Source organism: Motacilla alba, chromosome 1, assembly GCF_015832195.1.
Source record: "Motacilla alba alba isolate MOTALB_02 chromosome 1, Motacilla_alba_V1.0_pri, whole genome shotgun sequence".
Classification (NCBI taxonomy): Eukaryota; Metazoa; Chordata; class Aves; order Passeriformes; family Motacillidae; genus Motacilla; species Motacilla alba.
In genome coordinates this window covers 97,500,983-97,518,394 of record NC_052016.1, presented here as the reverse complement: position 1 = coordinate 97,518,394, position 17,412 = coordinate 97,500,983, and the positions used below count along the sequence as shown (strand labels likewise).

Below are 17,412 nucleotides of genomic sequence, written 5' to 3'. Positions count from 1 at the left end.
TAATTTATAAGTACATAGTAAAAAAGTGAATGACAGAAATTTTAGTCTACAAGCAAAATCAATTAAATGCACATTACAAAATATCAGACTCAAGGCAGCTCTCATGATCATACTTGTTTCACTGCATCTCTCTGCTACACTCTAGATCAAGAGATCAGCTGCTGTATTTCCCTACCCTTGAAAGACCACTTTTAAATAAAATAACAAAGCACAGAAACACATGTAACATTTCTCTCTTGCAAGCATTAAAGTCTCAGTAAAATCCTTTTAAAAATAAGTTTTTAAAATTACTTTTCTTTAAAGTACAGTTCTGTAATTCAAAGCAGAATATTCCCCGAGAAAAATTCCCAAGAGAATCTAGATCAAATGCAAATCAAGTTGCAAATCCTTCTGCAGGAACTAAAGGTACATACAGCCTGATTTTAGCTCAAAATCTTCACATCATATTTGAGATGGTTCCTGATGCTAAAATGGCAAGCTACTCTTCCTAAGGAAAAAAAAGGCTGGGTTTTGTATTTATTGATGGTTCTCAGGACTAACTCAGTATCCCAATCCAACTATGTACCTAACTCAGTTTCAATCTCCCCCAGTCTTTGTTAGCTCATGGATATTTTTCCACCGTATTACTTCCCCTTGCAGCATGAGTCTGAGCACTTAAGGCCTGTTATCCCCCAGACACACTGGAAGCATATGACCCAGGAAACACAGATACACAAAAACAACTGCAAAAATCTGTTTCACTGAAAGATGAGCAGAATTCAGGCAAAATAAAGGTGCCTGGCCAGCATGTGCTCCTTCTACTAAGTATCAAAGGCTTTTGAAACACCACAACGGGGGGAAGGGTCTTTGCTGCTGAATTTTTAGGCAGATCAGTTTTGACTTGTCAGCACAAGTAATAAAAAGAGAGGAACCACAATACAGCTCCTTCTTTCATCTGAATGCAAAGAACCCAACCTTCTGTAGTGTAAAATAATACTGCCGTACCTTAGCAAAGGACTGATACCCATCATAATTAACTGTCTGGTCATTGCAGCAGACCATGGGTTTGATTCCTGATTGACTAGATATGGAACAATTTCCTGCTCTCTGACAACAGAGCTAATCACTAAGCTATAAAAACAACAACAACAACAACAAAACCCAAAAAACCAAACAAATCACAAACACAGGTAATGCATTCTAAGTAAGGTTGTCAATTACTGTGGAAAAAAAAAAAGAAAAAAAAAAGAAAAATGAGTTATCCTAGTATATGTATTCAACTGGCGACCAGGTCTTAGGAAAAACTGCATGCTAAACTGTGTCTTGGTACCGCATAGAGTCTGGAATTGCAATTTCTAGGGAAATGTCCTGCTCAGACAAAGACGACTCTTCAGGACTGCAACTCTAAGGCAGTCGGAGCGCGGGGTCAGCGATGGGAGCAGCAGGAGCACGTAACCTCCCCAAGTCTGTTCAAAGAGACTTTTTGTCCCGCACTGCCCGGGTACGCAGCAGCACGGCGCCCACAATGAACCCGGAGGCAGCGGACAGGCCCCGCACCCTCCATCTCTCCAAACACTCCAGGGACGCGGCGAGGAGGAGCTGGCTTTTCTGTGCCGCCTCCTCCTCGCCGCGGGCCGCCCGCCCCGGCCCCGTCTCACCGCCGCCGGCCCCCGCGGGCAGCGCCGCTGCAGCCCCCAGGCGGAGCGGCCGCGGCCGGGCCCCGCGCCCGCCATGGCGGCACCGCCGCGCTCGAACCAACCGCCACCGGCCGCGCAGGCGCACTCGGGGCCGCGGGCAGCGCACGGCACTGCAGGGCAGGGCAGGGGGAGCCGCCGCTCTGGGCCTGGCCGGGCGGGCACACATCATCACCATCACCATCATCATGAATAATCACACCGCTCCTCTCCACCCCCGGCACAGCGCGGCCTGAGAGCGTCGCGTCCAGCCCACGGGCGAACAGCACCCTGGCACCTGGACCCACTCAGTGCCACCTCCTTAAACACCTCCAGCGACGGTGATTCCAGCAGGGGCCTGGGTCACCCATGCCAATGCCCAATCAGCCTTTCTGGGAAGAAATTCCTCCTGCTGTCCTACCTAAACCTGTCCTCGGTAAGTTTTTGGCCTATTGTCTTGTCGCTAGTTGCCTGGGAGAAGAGGCTGAACCACACCAGCTCCAGGCTGCTTTGGGTGGGTGTAGAGATTGGTACAGTCCCTGAGGATGCCTAAAGCCATATTACTGCCATCCTTTAAAAATAAATAACTCCCCAAATAAAGCAAAGCTAAATGCATGCTGTCCAGAGTAGAGCTGTAGAGTATAAGTTTAAATACACCCTGCATTTACCCAAGCATACTCACTGTTGAGAGGCAAAGTTGTAAAAGGTACAAGCACGCTGGAGTACACAAGCTGGAGCCTGCAGCAAGGTCAGAGAAGTTGGCCACAGCTAATAAACACTGAACAGTCAGAAGGTTATACTTAATGTATGTCAGGTAAAACTAGATGTTTTTCATTAAGCCAAGTTATTTAGAAATAGTATAAGTAAAAAAAAAAAAAAGTTGGCATATTCCTTTAGCAAAACATTGATTAATCATTTAAAAACTATGCAGACAGAACACACCAACATCCACCTGGCTCAGCCTGCTTTCTACAGGAATACCCATTAATTTTCACTTTTTTCACAATTTTCAATTTAATTAATACTGGAATACCCATTAATTTTCAAAGGCCATCAGTGTACTGTCCAGCAATTTACATCTACCACCTACACATTCAAAAGAACTTCAAGAGAGCAAGAACCAAGTTATGCAAGTTATCTTCTTTTAAACAAACCAAAGTGAAGACAAGACATTTATTTTAACAAGACTAGGATTTAATTTTTAAAATTTGACACTTAATACAAATATGTCAGGATAACACAAATACACCTGAAATATGCCAGTGCCTGAACTTTATTTACCATGCAAAAAAAATCAATTAGAACACATAAAAAATTCAACTATAGCCTGTAATTTTACATTTATACATCAGAAGTGTCCATTTTAAGAAGTTGAAATAATTAGTCAATAACATCTAAGTACTGATTTATACTGCAAAAACATCTGTATATTTAAAGAAATAATTCTATATTTGCCCACAGTCTGTAATGACAATTCTTCCATTTACTAGCCCTTTAGGAGAACCAAAGGATTCGATCTTTTTCACAACATCCATTCCATCTTTCACAAACCCAAATACCACATGCTTGAAGTCCAAGTGTTCTGCTTTTTTAAGTGTTATGAAGAACTGAGAATTATTTGTATCCCTGCCCTTATTTGCCATTGACAACAATCCAGGACCGGTGTGTTTCACTATGAAATTCTCATCTTCAAATGCTGTTCCATAAATTGACCGTCCACCTGTTCCATCATGGTTAGTTATATCTCCTCCCTAAAAAAAAAAAACAACCAGACACAGCATTAACTGACAAGCTCCAAAACATAACCCAAAAGTTATACTTCCTTTCAACAGTAAAGACTCTGTTTTGGAAAAACTCATTTTTACAAGTATATCTGCTTAGATGTAGGGCTTTCCCAGCTTCAGCAGGTTTGTTCATGGTAAGGGAAGCAGTAGTGTAGAAGGTGTATCCTTTGTTTATTCTGAACACAGCACTTTATCTTCCTGCTCCCCATGGTGACATTCCTCTAGGCCTGTCATTCCTACTGCCTGCATCACTGGGCGATGGAAGCTGCCTGGACCTGCATTATCTCACTGAAGGCCTGTCCTCGCTTAGTCTCTGCAGGCACAGAATTCTCCTGAAAAAGTTTAACAAAGCAGTGACCAGTAATTCCACACAGCTTTGCCATGTAACTGGTTGAGCAGCCAGCGTCTTATCTTTCTATGTGTGTCTTATCTTTCTGGAAGGTAGCAAACTTCTGGCTCCTGATAAATTTGAGTATACACGTAAAGGTGACAGTGCAAATTGTATCTGTACAGCCTTAGTTCTCATTGAAGAGCTTCTCACTGTACCTCAGGAAAGTTCAGGCAAAGCAGAGCAAACTTCAAATATACTCATTTAATATGACAGAAGTTCACTTTGTCAAGGCACACATGGTACTGTTAACTGTTTTAAAAGAAAGTCTGCTCCTTTCTAGAATGCAGAATACCCTGAAATAAGCTTAAATCTTGAATGAGTTTATCATAAAAGCACAAAGGTTTAACAAAAGAACCATTAAGTGCATACTTTAGACCCATGTAGATAGCTAATCGAAAGACAGGCTAGTATTTTATTCTGGTGACAAGCCATTCATGTACTGTCACAGAATGGTTTATTTTGGAAAGGACCTCTAAGATCTAGAACTCCCCTGCCATGGGTAGGGACATCTAGAACTAGGACCAGGCTGCTCAGAGCTCCATCCAGCCTGGCCTAGAACACTGACAGGGATAGGGCATCTACAGCTTCTCTGGGCAACTTGTTCCAGTGTTCCACCACCCTCACTGCAAACAACTTTCTCCTAATATCTAGTCTAAACCTACTCTCTTTTACCTAGAAGCCATTCACCCCATGTCCTGTGACTACATGCTCTTGTAAAATGCTTCCCTCCATCTCCTTGCAGGCTTCCCTTCAGGTTCTGGAATGACACCATTAAGTCACCCCTAAGCTTTCTCTTTTCCAGGCTGAACAAATTTAATTCTCTTAGCCTTTCCTCATAGGACCAGTGCTCCATCCTTCTTAAAAGGCTTGACTTTCCTCTGGACTCGCTCCAACAGGCTGACATCCTTCCTATTACTTTTGTATATTATTTTCCTGTATTACTGTATACATCTGGGCTTGCAGAAGTCAACTACATGCCTCATCTTCAGGGATGTACTGACATGAAGATCATTAGAACAGCATGTACTGATGTTGCTTCATTTTCCCTGTTCCAAGAACTAAAACTCAATGAACTATTGATGAGAATTTTAAGAAAGGTCTATCTGAGCTATTCTCAATCTCCTAAGCCCTCAGCATTTATGAAGAGCTTGCCAGTGCTACTGAATGCACACAGAGGTTTAAAACCAACACTGTCTACCAGGGGTTACAGATATACTGCAGGCTGATGCTCTCTGCACAAAACTTGATGTTTTAGTAAACAGGCCACTGCATGGTAATTGGATCAAGAAGACTTGTTTTAGATTGAAACCTAACATCTGCAATACTTGAAATGTCAGTTTTAAAATGCACATTATCTGAAATATAAAGTGTACTTTAAAGTCTAAGAGAAGCTGCAAAAGTAAGTGTTCTTAACAGCTGAGCATAGAGAAGTTCTTCTCTGGAGAGAGAAGGATGAATGGCAGTTTTGGGAATGCCTACTTTCCTTGGTGGTCCTGTTCAGCAACGTGCCCCTTTGTCCTTTGGAAGAGGACTCCACCTCCCTCTACTTTTTTTTTTTCTTTCACCCTGACATGACAGTACTAGCAAACACCAAAACATGAGGCCACAGGTGAAAAGCATCTTAGGGTAACATGTGCTGCTTGCACCATTTCTTATCTCCTTGTAGGGAAAAGACAGATGAGACTCTCCTGCACAGTGGATCCATGCTGCCAACCAGAATGTGCTATTCTATACAAGTCATTTTTTGAAGTGCCATTGTAAGTCAGGATGCATCTCATTCTCTCAGTGAAGATTCTTCCTTTTATACTCACCTGACACACAAAGTCTGTGACTATTCTATGAAAGCGGGAGTTCTTGAATCCAAATCCCTTCTCTCCTGTGCACAGGGCTCTGAAATTTTCAGCAGTTCGAGGTACAATATTTGCAAACAGCTCCATGGTTATGTGTCCTAAAGGTTCATCATCAGCAGAAACTTCAAAATACACAACAGGGTTGGTGTCCTTTGACAGTCCTGCTGCCAGGGACAAGTGCCCCTTCTGTAGTTCCGACAAGCTTAGCTGGCATTCTTCAAACATCTTCTTGAAAGAATTGGCCATTTCTTGGCTTTTAAATCTGACTGCAAATTGCTCTACTTTTACTTCACCATCTGAAAATAAATCCAAGAAGGCCTGTTAAGTTTCATCTTGTAATAGTCTCCAGGGAAAAACAAAACACAGAAACTACAGACCACCTAGAAAAAACAAAGACCACCTGAAAAAACTCACCAGCATAATCTGTGGCTGTCCAAATGAAAGCATTGTTTGATGTATCAGAGGGCACTAAGTTCATTTCTTTGGTGATAACATGGTTTGCACAGACTTTAAGAACTTGGTCTCTTCTCATGAGGACTCTATAGTATTTCTTCTGTGTATGGAAGAGTATTTTGATCTCTCCAACACCACGCTCCTTCCACTGAGTAACATCCCTGTCCCATCTGTAAAGTTTTGCCCTCTCCTTGAAGAGAATTTCTTCATCTTCTTCTCCAGATTTTACCTCCACCTAAAAAACGGCACAGTAGACTGAGAACCTGTCATTTCCTACCAAGATATTAAATAGTTATTACATGTACTTCTGAAGATTTTGACATACTACAGTGGAAAATTATTCAGTGTGTTCTCTTCACCGACAGCCCATTCATCACACCAAAATGGGTAAAACACTTTCAGAATTTAAGAGCCCAAGAAATTCCACTATTTGAGAACAATTACAGCACTGCAATCCTCCTTCACCATGCTACATGTAGTTGTGGTGCGTGTCTGTTGGTTTTTCTTTGAGAGTGGTTTGCTTGGTTGGGTTTTGGTGGGATTTTCCGGGTGTGGTGAGATTTTCTTTACGGTTTATGGGTTTTTTTTTTTCTTTTAACAAAAACCCAAGACTTTATCAAGTGTTTTGGAAGTTTCTCAAGTTTCAGGTTTGCTGAATGATGTGCACACAGAGAAGTGAAGACAAAGTACTGTTACAATTCCAGGAGTTATCTTTAGCACATTGTTAAAGAATTTGGTATTTGCATTTGAACAGAATAAACACCAAATATACAAAACTTCAGCCTGACAGCTGTGTCTCCACCTTACTTTATGTATGCATTTACTGGCCCTCTACTCTCCACTTTATTTAGCACTTCTCCAAAGATATGGAACACTTGAGAGAACTGCAGAAATGTGTGACAAAATACTGTTTGTGAAACTGAAAAAGGCAAGCAGAGAAGAAAAGCATCACAGAAGTCATAATGTGACACACAGATGAGCAAAGGCACACAAAATTTTCAAGAAGAAATTTGAAGGCATGTTACAAAATAGATCACACCAGCTGTTCAAATTGAAAGACACCACATACAGTTCCTTTGTAGTCTATTTGCCTTGCTCAATAATTTTACTAATCTATAGTTAAATTTTATTATTTATAGAAAGGTCAGACAATATGATGATATAATCAAAAGAGTCTGAAATGGTTACTAGGCTAAAAACCAAATCAAGACACGAGTAACTGTGTGAAGTCCCCATAAGCTATAAGGCTACCTTTAAAGTTGAAGGTTCTCCTACTTCTTGAAAAAACATTTATTTTCAAAATAAAAAGGTTAATTCCCTTAGCCTTCAGGTGATGTTAATTGTACATCTTTTTGCTTAGTGATTGTAGGAACCTTTTGCCTAGCTTGGAGTAAAGATTCTTAGTTGGCATGGCTTTCACAGAACTGAATCTACAGGCCACTGATACAAAGCCATAGCTGAGTTGTATAAGCACTAGCAGTTATTCAGTTTCCTTTCCTGATTTCCAGCTGTGCCATATAAATGGTTTAGCTTTTATGAGCTATGTGTACAAATTTGCATTGTCATTAACTCAGTCAAGTTATAAAGAAATCACTTGAAGATTTTAACTGAGGCACCAGACACCTCCCCAGGGCTATGCTGTACTAGGATTTAAACAACAGGTGCTTCAACATAGTCAGTGTAAAACATGCAGAACAAGGCACAACAACATAGAAAGCAAAGCTAGTTGCGCAAAACATTTTAAAGCTTGCTGTGTTAGCAGAGATGCTTATCTTAATGTTGTTTTATATTCCAGAAGTCATCTTACCTCTGGTAAGGACACAATTGGCTCAAAGTGGATATCATCACTATGTACTACCTCATCATCACTACCACCTTCATCTTCATCTGCTTTACGGGTGGTATCTCCAAACACAGTTGCTCCTGTATTTGCCCATTTGAAGTTTTTATCTACAATTAAGAGAGTGACATTTTAAACTTTGTGTAGTTTTTTTTCTTCCTGACAAAAACTTGCAAAAAATTGTTGTTTCTAATGATCAGCAGAGATTTTGTGCACAAAAAGTATATTGTATGAAGCAAAAGTCCAGCTGAGGTGTGTGTCAGAGACTAGCTGAACTCACCTTTGGAGCCAAAAGCAAAGTCTTCAGAACTTTTGGATGCCAGATCTGCAAATGACAGGCCTGCAGTATTGCCAAAACCAAATGAGATGATTCTGTTTTCTATAAAATGAAAAGAAGAAAGTCAAAGATTTTTCTCTACTTTCTTAAAGAAAATCCATTTATGTAGTCACAAGAATAAACTGGAGAAGTGTACAGCATTTTTTCCTCCCAATGAATTTAAAGTTTGAATGACACTTGTCATAATGACCATCTATTATGGTTTGAAAAATGGGCCCAAGACTCTGGGAGTTTCAGCATACTACTTATATGCTGATCCACAGAGTTCATGTGGCATTTAACAGTAAACTAATGAAAGTACATCATACTTAAATTACACAACAGACACTAGCATTGTTTTGTTGTAGCAAAATTAAACTCAAAATTATACACATTTTAACCAGAGTACTACCTATGTTTTTAATTCAGTATTGGTACTACTTCTCCCCACGACAGCAACTATGCTAGGTAAACTGATCCACAGAAAAACATAGTTTCCTACAAGAAAACCTCAGCGTATACCCCTGACCTTACCTTGTGTTGACTCTGAACCATCTGAATCACTCTTTTTAGTTGACAAATCTACAGGTTTGTCTTCAGCTCGTGACAAGGTCTGTGATACTTGCACAGTTTCTGTGGTGGAATGTGATTCTTCACTGCTGGTACCTGACTGGGCAAGTACTGTCACTTTATCTTTTGATGGAGCGGGTATTTCTTCCTTACTAGTGCAGACTAAGTCACTTGAGCTTGCAACTTCATTCTCCTGCAATTAATCAAAAAAAGTAATGTAATAGGTAAGTTAGAAGACCTTAGGATTCAAACCTCCTCCCCAGGAGTCCAAGAACAGTTCTTATAGAAAAAGAAAGAAAACCAAGAAAAATTGCTGTAAGCTTCCTGAAGTTTTTCATTACTGTTAACACATACGGATCTTAACTTGACAAGAGACTGAAGTATCTTTCAAGTAGTCTGTTTTCAAAAAACCACTATTATTTCCTGAAATCAAATCTCCTTTGTTGGCATACACTTGAGGCACTGCTACAAAAAACCTCAATTTTTCCCCACTGGACGTTTTAGTTCTAGAACTGTGCTGTCTCACACATATATGAAGTAATTGTACAAGTTTAATAACAAGAAGTTCAGTGAAGATTCAGCTCTTACTTTTGTTTCTTGAGTTTTAGCTTCTGACTTTAAGTCTTCCAGACTGTCACCCTCAGGATCAGTACTGGCACCACAAACAGATGCAGAAGGAACCTGCAGAGCTTTGGTTTCATCTTTCTCCTCAGGAGCTGGTTTCTTTTCCAAAGTAGCAGCATGTTCTTTTTCATTGTTGAATTCACTTTTCTTTGCAAGGCCTGCTGTAAAGAATTAATGGAAAATAGCTGTGAAGGCAGCTACATACTGAAATATTTTTTAGCCCCAACATTATAAATTAACCTCATAATAGCGAGATCAACTTGAAGACAGACTTCATGAGTTTCAAAGACGGCATTACTGTTTAAATAGTGGAAGTGAAAACTAACTAACCTAACCTGGGGTGACTAGACTTGAAAATACATTATCTGTGGTTTTTTACTGCTATCAGGGAATTTCCATGCAATGATGAAGAATTTCATCGTGCAGCTGCCACTACTAATAGCTTCCTTCAGTATCTCCTCATATTTCAGATGAATCAATCCTTCTAACACATATCCTCAAAGAAACCCCAAACTTTATTTCTAGAAGTACCTACCTTCAAGTTACATAATGCTGAAGTCTGAGACACAGTCAGACACACATAAGGAAGTTGTCTAAACCTGTATTTTTTAGTACAGAGACCAAACAGCATTTTTTAGATTGAACAACATTAACTCGCAAGTTTCAACTGAGTAACTGCAGAAGTAGCAAGTATTCAAAGATGTAGACAACTTTCTCTTGAGCAGTATAATGCCAAGCCGAATTTTTCAAGTTTTCATATTTAGAAGGAGCTCAGGACAGGAAGAGACTTTGATATTCTTGTTTAGAGATCACCTGGAATGTACATTTCTCTTTCAGGTAACCCTTCACTGCTAACCAGCAGTTTAACATACTGAGCTTTACTCTGTATGTTGAGATGCAGGTCTTCTGCACCCAGCATCTCTGCTTCTAGAAACCATCCCAGGAAATATAAAATTAACCTCTGCCCATGTGTCCTTCAGATTCAGAGTTTGTTTCAGTACATGAAGTACAATAATTAAAATTTCTTAAGACATACCTTTCACAGGACCTTGCCCTTTCTTTTTCTCTTCTGAATCACTAGGATAGAGTCTTCCATTAAGTTTCTTAACAGCTGTTTCATAGTCTTCATCTTAAACACAAGGAAAAAAGTAAGTTCTCAGGCACACTCTACATCAGAGAAGTCTGCTAAGCCCTTCCAATTCATGAGGCTAGCAGGCATTTGTAATTTTTGCTTATATTTTAAGAGTTACACAAGTTAACAAGTAAGCTGTCACTTCTAGTTTTGCTTACATGTGCTCCAGAGTGCTGTTAACAATTTTTCTCAGCCTAGATTGCTACAGATACATGGCACAGGTTTTGCTTTTAGAAAACATACTACTTACTGAGTGATTTTATTAAGACTACTACTAAACAGATTTGGGAAAGAAGACTGAAGATTTTTACAAAAAAAAACTTGCAAGCTCAGGTACTTGTGGAAAGGGGGCTTGTCTTCTCCAATTTTCTGTTGAATACAATGTTTCAGAACTTCCATTTAAAGTATTTGCTGCTGAACAAATCAATCAATCTTAATTACATGCAGTAAGGTTTGACAAAGTAAGTTTACTAATAGTATAAGGAATTTGCTTGAGAAGAAAAAATCTCTCATTAGTATAGCACTTAAGGAACCTTAGATTGTTTGTTTTTAATAAAAAATGCTTTATATTTGTCTCAAAATACTTACTAAAGTAGGTGTCTTGCTCAAATACCTCTTACGTAACCAAATGCCTTGGTAATGATGTCAACACCCACAATACACCTAACAAATTCCCTTTAGTCACTCCTGGGCCTCCACTGTACTATTCTATTTTGGAGACTTGAGTGGACATCTTCAGCCATAAGGACAATGACATGATTACTTCTCACTGTCCCACACAAAAATATTTCAGCGTCTAATGGTTCTAACAGTGCTAACTATCTCAAGTTAGAAGGGACCCATAAGGATCACCAACTGCAGCTCCCTGCTCTTTGCAGGACTACCTAAAACCAGGCCATAAGACTAAGTGCATCACCCAGATGTTGCTTGGCCTCTGATGGGCATGATGCTCTAACTGCTGTCCTGGGGAGCCTGTGCCAGGGTCTGACCACCCTCTCAAAGAAAAACCTTTTCCTAATCTGAACTTCCCTGACAGCTTCATTCTGTTTCCTCATGTCCTATAGCTGAGCAGCAGAAAGAGGAGATCAGCATCTCCTCCTCTGCTGATGCCCTTAAAGATGATTTGGACTGTGACGAGGTCACCCCTCAGCCTTGTGTTCTCCCAGCTTAACAAACCAAGTGACCTCAGCCACTCCTCCTGAGTCTGGCACTCAAAGCTGTTCACCTTGGTCACCCACCAACAGTTTGATATCCTTCTTACACAAAACTGCACCCAGCACTCAAGGTGGGGCTGCACCAGTGCAGTGTATTACACCCTTTCCACACAAAAAGGCAGTACAAATAAAAATTTTGGCATTCCTTACCATCATCCTCATCACTGGCATATCCAGGCTTATTCTTGTAACAGAAGAATGTTGAAGGGAGCTTGAGGAAGTCAGCAAGAGCTCTCTGTTCAGGGGTAGGTGTTAACTCATAAACTATTACAACCTCATCAGATGGAACATCATCCTCTGACACTGTGGTCTTCTCAGCTTTTTTACAGAAAATGAACAAACCATTAAAACAGAATAATTTCAGAACAGGAAATAACATTAACCCCACATTATTAGGGAACCAAATGAATTTTAAGGGCCTACATATTTTCTGCTGATAGACCGGAAACAAAAATCAAACTTACAGGAGTCAAGGACAGAACAGCAAAACTTACACACTGCTTCTATTGCTTTTGGAATTCAAGCACTAAGATGAAACATGGCTGAATCTTTATATTATTAAAAGCATTGTTTAATTAAGTCCTCACGTCAAGTAAGAGACAGCTACAGAGAAGAGTGACAAAGGTGACAAACAGAGGTAAATAAGCAAACTTCAGGCTTGAAAAAAGTGAAGCTGTGAACAACAACCTGTCCAAGCAACTGAATAGAACTTATTTCAGATTACTTATGGGACAGCTGAGCTCTTTATTAGCTAATAACAAATTTACCATAATAGCTGATGCTGAACCTTTGATTGTTACAAAAGTAAAGTAATTCTTAGTTCTACTATCAAACAACAAAAAACATTGCTTTCAGCCTATTTAACTAGCTTTTGCAGCATGGAAATATCACCATCAGTTGTATTATTTAGCTTTTTGTCTTCTTGCCTTCAACATTAAGTTATTCCTTCCACCAGTACTGAGAACAGTGCATGATCAGTGCAAAAGTTAAAGGAGAAAGTAAAGCCTAGAGCAAACTGCAGATAAAATATATGGCTGCAAGACAGCTTTGGAAACAAGTATTGGAGTTTATTATGAGATAATGGAAGCAAAGAGAGAGGATATAGCAATTTAAATATCAGGTATGGTTTGGTTGGGGTTCTGCTTGTTCAGGTTGTGTTGTTTTGAGAAGGGGAATTTGGGGATAAAGGGCTAAGAAATAAATCTGTGAATTATTTTTAAGAATTACCCCATAAGCACATCAATAGCCACAATAACTGTTTCTAAGAACAGAATGATTGCTTTAGTACCTCAGCCTATTTGTTAACAGCCTATTATCTGTTCTCCAGATTTAGTTTAGTCAGTATCTGAAGGGTGGTCTCAAAAGCTTAGTGTGCTTTTCATTAAAAAAAAAATATTTTAAGTCTGACAGTGTAATCAAAGGAAACCTAAATATCCAGCTAGAAATCAGTACTCAGTAGAAAAGTAGTACCCAGTTCCTGAAAAACATTGATTTTTCTGACCATACGATTTAACTTATCATTGCAAGAGGAGAAAAGGACATTGGAGACGTTTACAGACACGTCCTTTGATCCTCTGAGACAACTAACACACTAAAATAGGTCTGCTTATTAAAAGCAGTTTTCATTACTTTTTACTTAATCATCCAGTAGATTAAAAGCAGCATAAAATAAAATAACAGCAAAATCCCACGTACTGATTCAAACTTCTGCATTTTTTCAAAGTATTACCTCTTCAGTCTTTCCCCCAACTTTGTTTATAAGTTGATCATTTCAGGCATTTATACACCAGAGCTACAAAGTAACTCAAACCCATCACCAGCACACTCTCCTAGACTAATTCATTTTGCTCAGATTTTCAGATCTCACTAAGTTCTCTGAGCCTGCAGAAAGTACATGGAGGATAAGATTCCTGAACAGCAAATTTCTAAATTCATATCATGACTGCAAGACATACATGTTTTTATACATCTTCTCAGAATCTTGTCCAAAATACTCAGTCACCCTAGTTGATTTAAGGATTAGAAGTAAATCTAGTACTGTGTTATGAAGATATGCAGATATCCTGAGTATTACTATGTGTGTTTTATTCTTTCCAGTTAGTTAAGCAAGTGTCTTAATTGGACTAAGTTTGCATCAAGTTCACCTGAGGTTTAGGTGTGGAGCATTTAGTCCTACAACAAGAAGCAGCTTTCCTTAGGATCAAAAATTCTCAAAAATGTATCTTTGAATATAACAAAACACTTCTTTCAAGTCACCTAAGATGGTAAAAGTATGTGCTTTCTTCAATTTGAGCAGTAGAAATCCAGCTAGAAGCTGTGGTAACAAATACACTGTTCCAGTGTTTTGCCACGCTCATTGCTCGTCAGGTTTGACAGCATTTAAGAAGAGTTATCATGCAGTCTCTTTCAGTACCCTTTGGGCAAAATAGCTGAGTAAGAGAAATACATTTAAGGTCACTTCAGATTAGTCAACAGGTAAAGTTCTTAGTGAAATTGATCTATCAAACACTGGAATAATATTCTAGTGCTCCAAACGATAAAATACTTCAACAACAGAGATGACTGTTGCAAACACTTCAAATATATCTTCACAGGCAGCCATGAAACAAAAAGCCACACATACAATGTATTCTGAAAAGACCTGGTTTTAGGATAACAGAACTTACTAACAATTGTGTAGATTTTTTCACCCAGAGTAGAATACGGAGGAAACAAAATTCAGGACACTATCATGCACAACAGTTCTTTTCAGTCCTGCACTGTATTTTCACTTTTGCTTGAATTGACATTAAATCTCTCTAGCTAGTCACAATACTGATATTTCCCCTCATGTATTGATCAATGAATATCTTCTGATGAGAAGAGGAAAGCACCGGTTTAAACCCTAAAGCATGTAACAGGTACAGTAGCCTGCAACTGACACGACTCAAACTTGTAAAGCACTGGTGTGGTTTCAGCCCAGTTGGCAATTAAGTGCCACAGAGCTGCTGGCTCACATCCCATAACCGGGTGGAATGGGGAGGAGAATCACATGTAGAATTTTTAGGTGGAGGTAAGAACAGTTTAGAAACTGAAACAGAAATGACATATAATAAATAATAATATTAAAATGAAAAAGTAAAACTCAAGGAAAAACAAGTGAGGCACAATACAGCTGCTCACCACTTGCTGACCAATGCCAGACTCCATTCCCACACTCCTACTGCCACCTCTTCCAGATAACTCCACCAGTTTATAAACTGGGCATGATGTTCTATGGTGTGGAATATCCCTTTGGCCACTTTGAGTTCCAGCAAAGCTCCCTCCCAGCTTTTATTTGTGTACTTCCTCAATGGCCCAGCATAAGATAAAAGAAAAAGTCCTTGACTTAGGGTAAGCATCGCTTAGCAGCCACCACAACATCAGTGTGTAATCAGTATTGTTCTCACACTGAATCCAAAACCCAGCACTGTGCCAGCTACTGAGAAAAAATTAACTTTATCCCAGCCGAAACTAGAATAAGAACTTATAAGAAGTTTATGACCTGACCTGAGAAAAACATGAATGCACAGAGGTGCAGAACTACTGAGGTTAAATTTCTTTTAAGTGTTATTCTAGCACAACTCAGAAGCCACTCCCCAATAGAAGTTCCTCGTAAGAAAAATTCATATCATATTTGTATTGGATAGGCTTGAAAACCTAATTTAGGAAGGACTTCTCAAAATCCTTTACTATTAAGTCAGAGCTCAAAGACCAAAAAGTTACACTGAAGACAATTATCAACTGTAAACAAATCACTAAAAATATAATCATAACCTAATTATTAGAAAAGTAGAAATGAAGAACAGTCTTAAGTACCAGAAAGGCTTATTTTGTTTGTTTCTTTAAATACATCCTCCCTGCCATATGCCCCCATATAAAACCACGATCAATTTGAGGTAGGAAAAGTTCTTCATGTGTACATTAGCACAGAATGATTAATCACTCCACATTACAGACATTGTATTATGAAATTAGAACTGAATTATTTATAAACTCCATCCACAGGGATGCTTGAAAACAAAGAGCAAGTGACTTCAGGTAATGTATACAGAACAGGAATCCAGTGTTCAAGTAAGAACAGCTCATCAAATGACAATTTGACACTTTGAAACAATATAAGACACTAATACTGGAAGACTGTCTTAGGCAGACTAAAAGTTTGTTATTTAAAATTAAATACTTTAAATCCGTGTAAGTTGAGCATGCTTACAGCAAGCATGCTTGCAAGCAGCACACTGGTAGTAACATAAGCAAACTACAAGCTGTAACAGTTTTGCCTACAGGGTCTGAATGTAAACAAATTGGTTACAAATTGGCAGAAGTTTTCTAACCAGCTAAGGGGGACTTCAGATTATACAGGAAGGTGGCTCTCACTTCTGTGCACTATTTTCAAAAGCACAGCAGTTAATACTGACAATTGGGAAACTGAAGAGAACATTTCCACAGAGGCTAAATACATTCAAGCTCTTTACTGGATAAGCTGTCTCAAGATCTTCAGGCTATTTCACTGACAGAGAGTAAACCACATCAGGCACCACAAGACATTCTCTGAAAACAAAAATGTAATTTCTCTAGAAAAATGGAATTTAAGAGATCCAGTGTGCACGCATAGTAAAACTGTGATCGAAGAAGTGCAGGCCACATATCCTCAAAAAATAAGGCAAACAGAAGCCAAAAGCTTAAACAGGGCCATCCATTGTGCTGGCTCACTTAAACATACAAAGGGCTAGAGACGTTCTTTAACAGGACAAATAGAGTAGTCAGACACACATTTTCAAGTACTCTCCTTCAGCATGCATGTTAATTATGAGGATTACTGAGCCAGCTGCCTGACCCAGCTGGGTTATTGCCCATGCCTGCTAGAGTGTTTTTATCACACATTCAGTGCAGTATGTAAATACCTTTACTATCAGGTTGCATGGAGGATGTGCTTGTCCAAAAGGCCATTGGATTAGATTTAAAGAGGCTAAAATTAAATCCTAAAAAAATAAATTGTTGGTATATAAGTGTTTACCTGGAATTTTAAAAGGATAGAACAGACTTATCTATGTTCTCCAAGTATTCCATAGTCATATTTCACAGCAGGAAATTTCATCTGTTTCCACACAAACTTATCCAACTCATGGGAATGGACTGCAGCTATAATCTTCTGCCATGTCACTTTCCTACACTTAAGCTAATAAAGAGACAGGATGTGTTCATAATTCTGAGACATCCCATCCTTCTCACAAAGACATTTTAGCACATTACAGTGCTCCTGTCACAGCCACAGCTTCTGCCTGTGCATCTTTTTCAGACTATAACAGAAACCATACAACTGAGTATGCCATCACATTCTCTTTTCAGGCTAAGGAAGGAGGCTGACATCTGATGTTAAGCTACACAACCAAAATTGCAGAGGCCGGTATTTAACACTCGAAACAAAGGTACAGACAAGTTTCACAATACCCATCTACTTAATTATGGGGACAATGCAAATTTTAGCTAAAGCATACATCTGCAGTTCCTTCCATCTACTTGACCACTCAGAGCAAAGGCCCAGGTACGTACAACATCAACTACCTA

The 17,412-nt window shown here is 39.2% G+C and overlaps 1 protein-coding gene across 4 annotated transcripts in view; it reads right to left on the bottom strand.

Annotated features, from left to right (window-relative positions):
- Positions 1–2,824: 2,824 nt before the first annotated feature.
- Positions 2,825–17,412, bottom strand: part of LOC119700039 (E3 SUMO-protein ligase RanBP2-like) — a 33,661-nt gene continuing 19,073 nt past the window's right edge. For 2 of the 4 annotated variants that reach the window (XM_038134288.1, XM_038134315.1), the window contains exons 21-30: positions 16,749–16,826; positions 11,977–12,144; positions 10,517–10,609; positions 9,445–9,641; positions 8,821–9,049; positions 8,251–8,349; positions 7,938–8,080; positions 6,092–6,365; positions 5,639–5,973; positions 2,825–3,403 (exon numbers count right to left, since the gene is read on the bottom strand). In XM_038134288.1, coding sequence (XP_037990216.1) covers positions 3,098–3,403; positions 5,639–5,973; positions 6,092–6,365; positions 7,938–8,080; positions 8,251–8,349; positions 8,821–9,049; positions 9,445–9,641; positions 10,517–10,609; positions 11,977–12,144; positions 16,749–16,826 — 1,922 coding nt within the window. In that variant the 3' untranslated portion in view covers positions 2,825–3,097. The remainder of the gene's footprint in view (positions 3,404–5,638; positions 5,974–6,091; positions 6,366–7,937; positions 8,081–8,250; positions 8,350–8,820; positions 9,050–9,444; positions 9,642–10,516; positions 10,610–11,976; positions 12,145–16,748; positions 16,827–17,412) is intronic. The other 2 variants (XM_038134296.1, XM_038134305.1) reach the window with 2 other exon arrangements.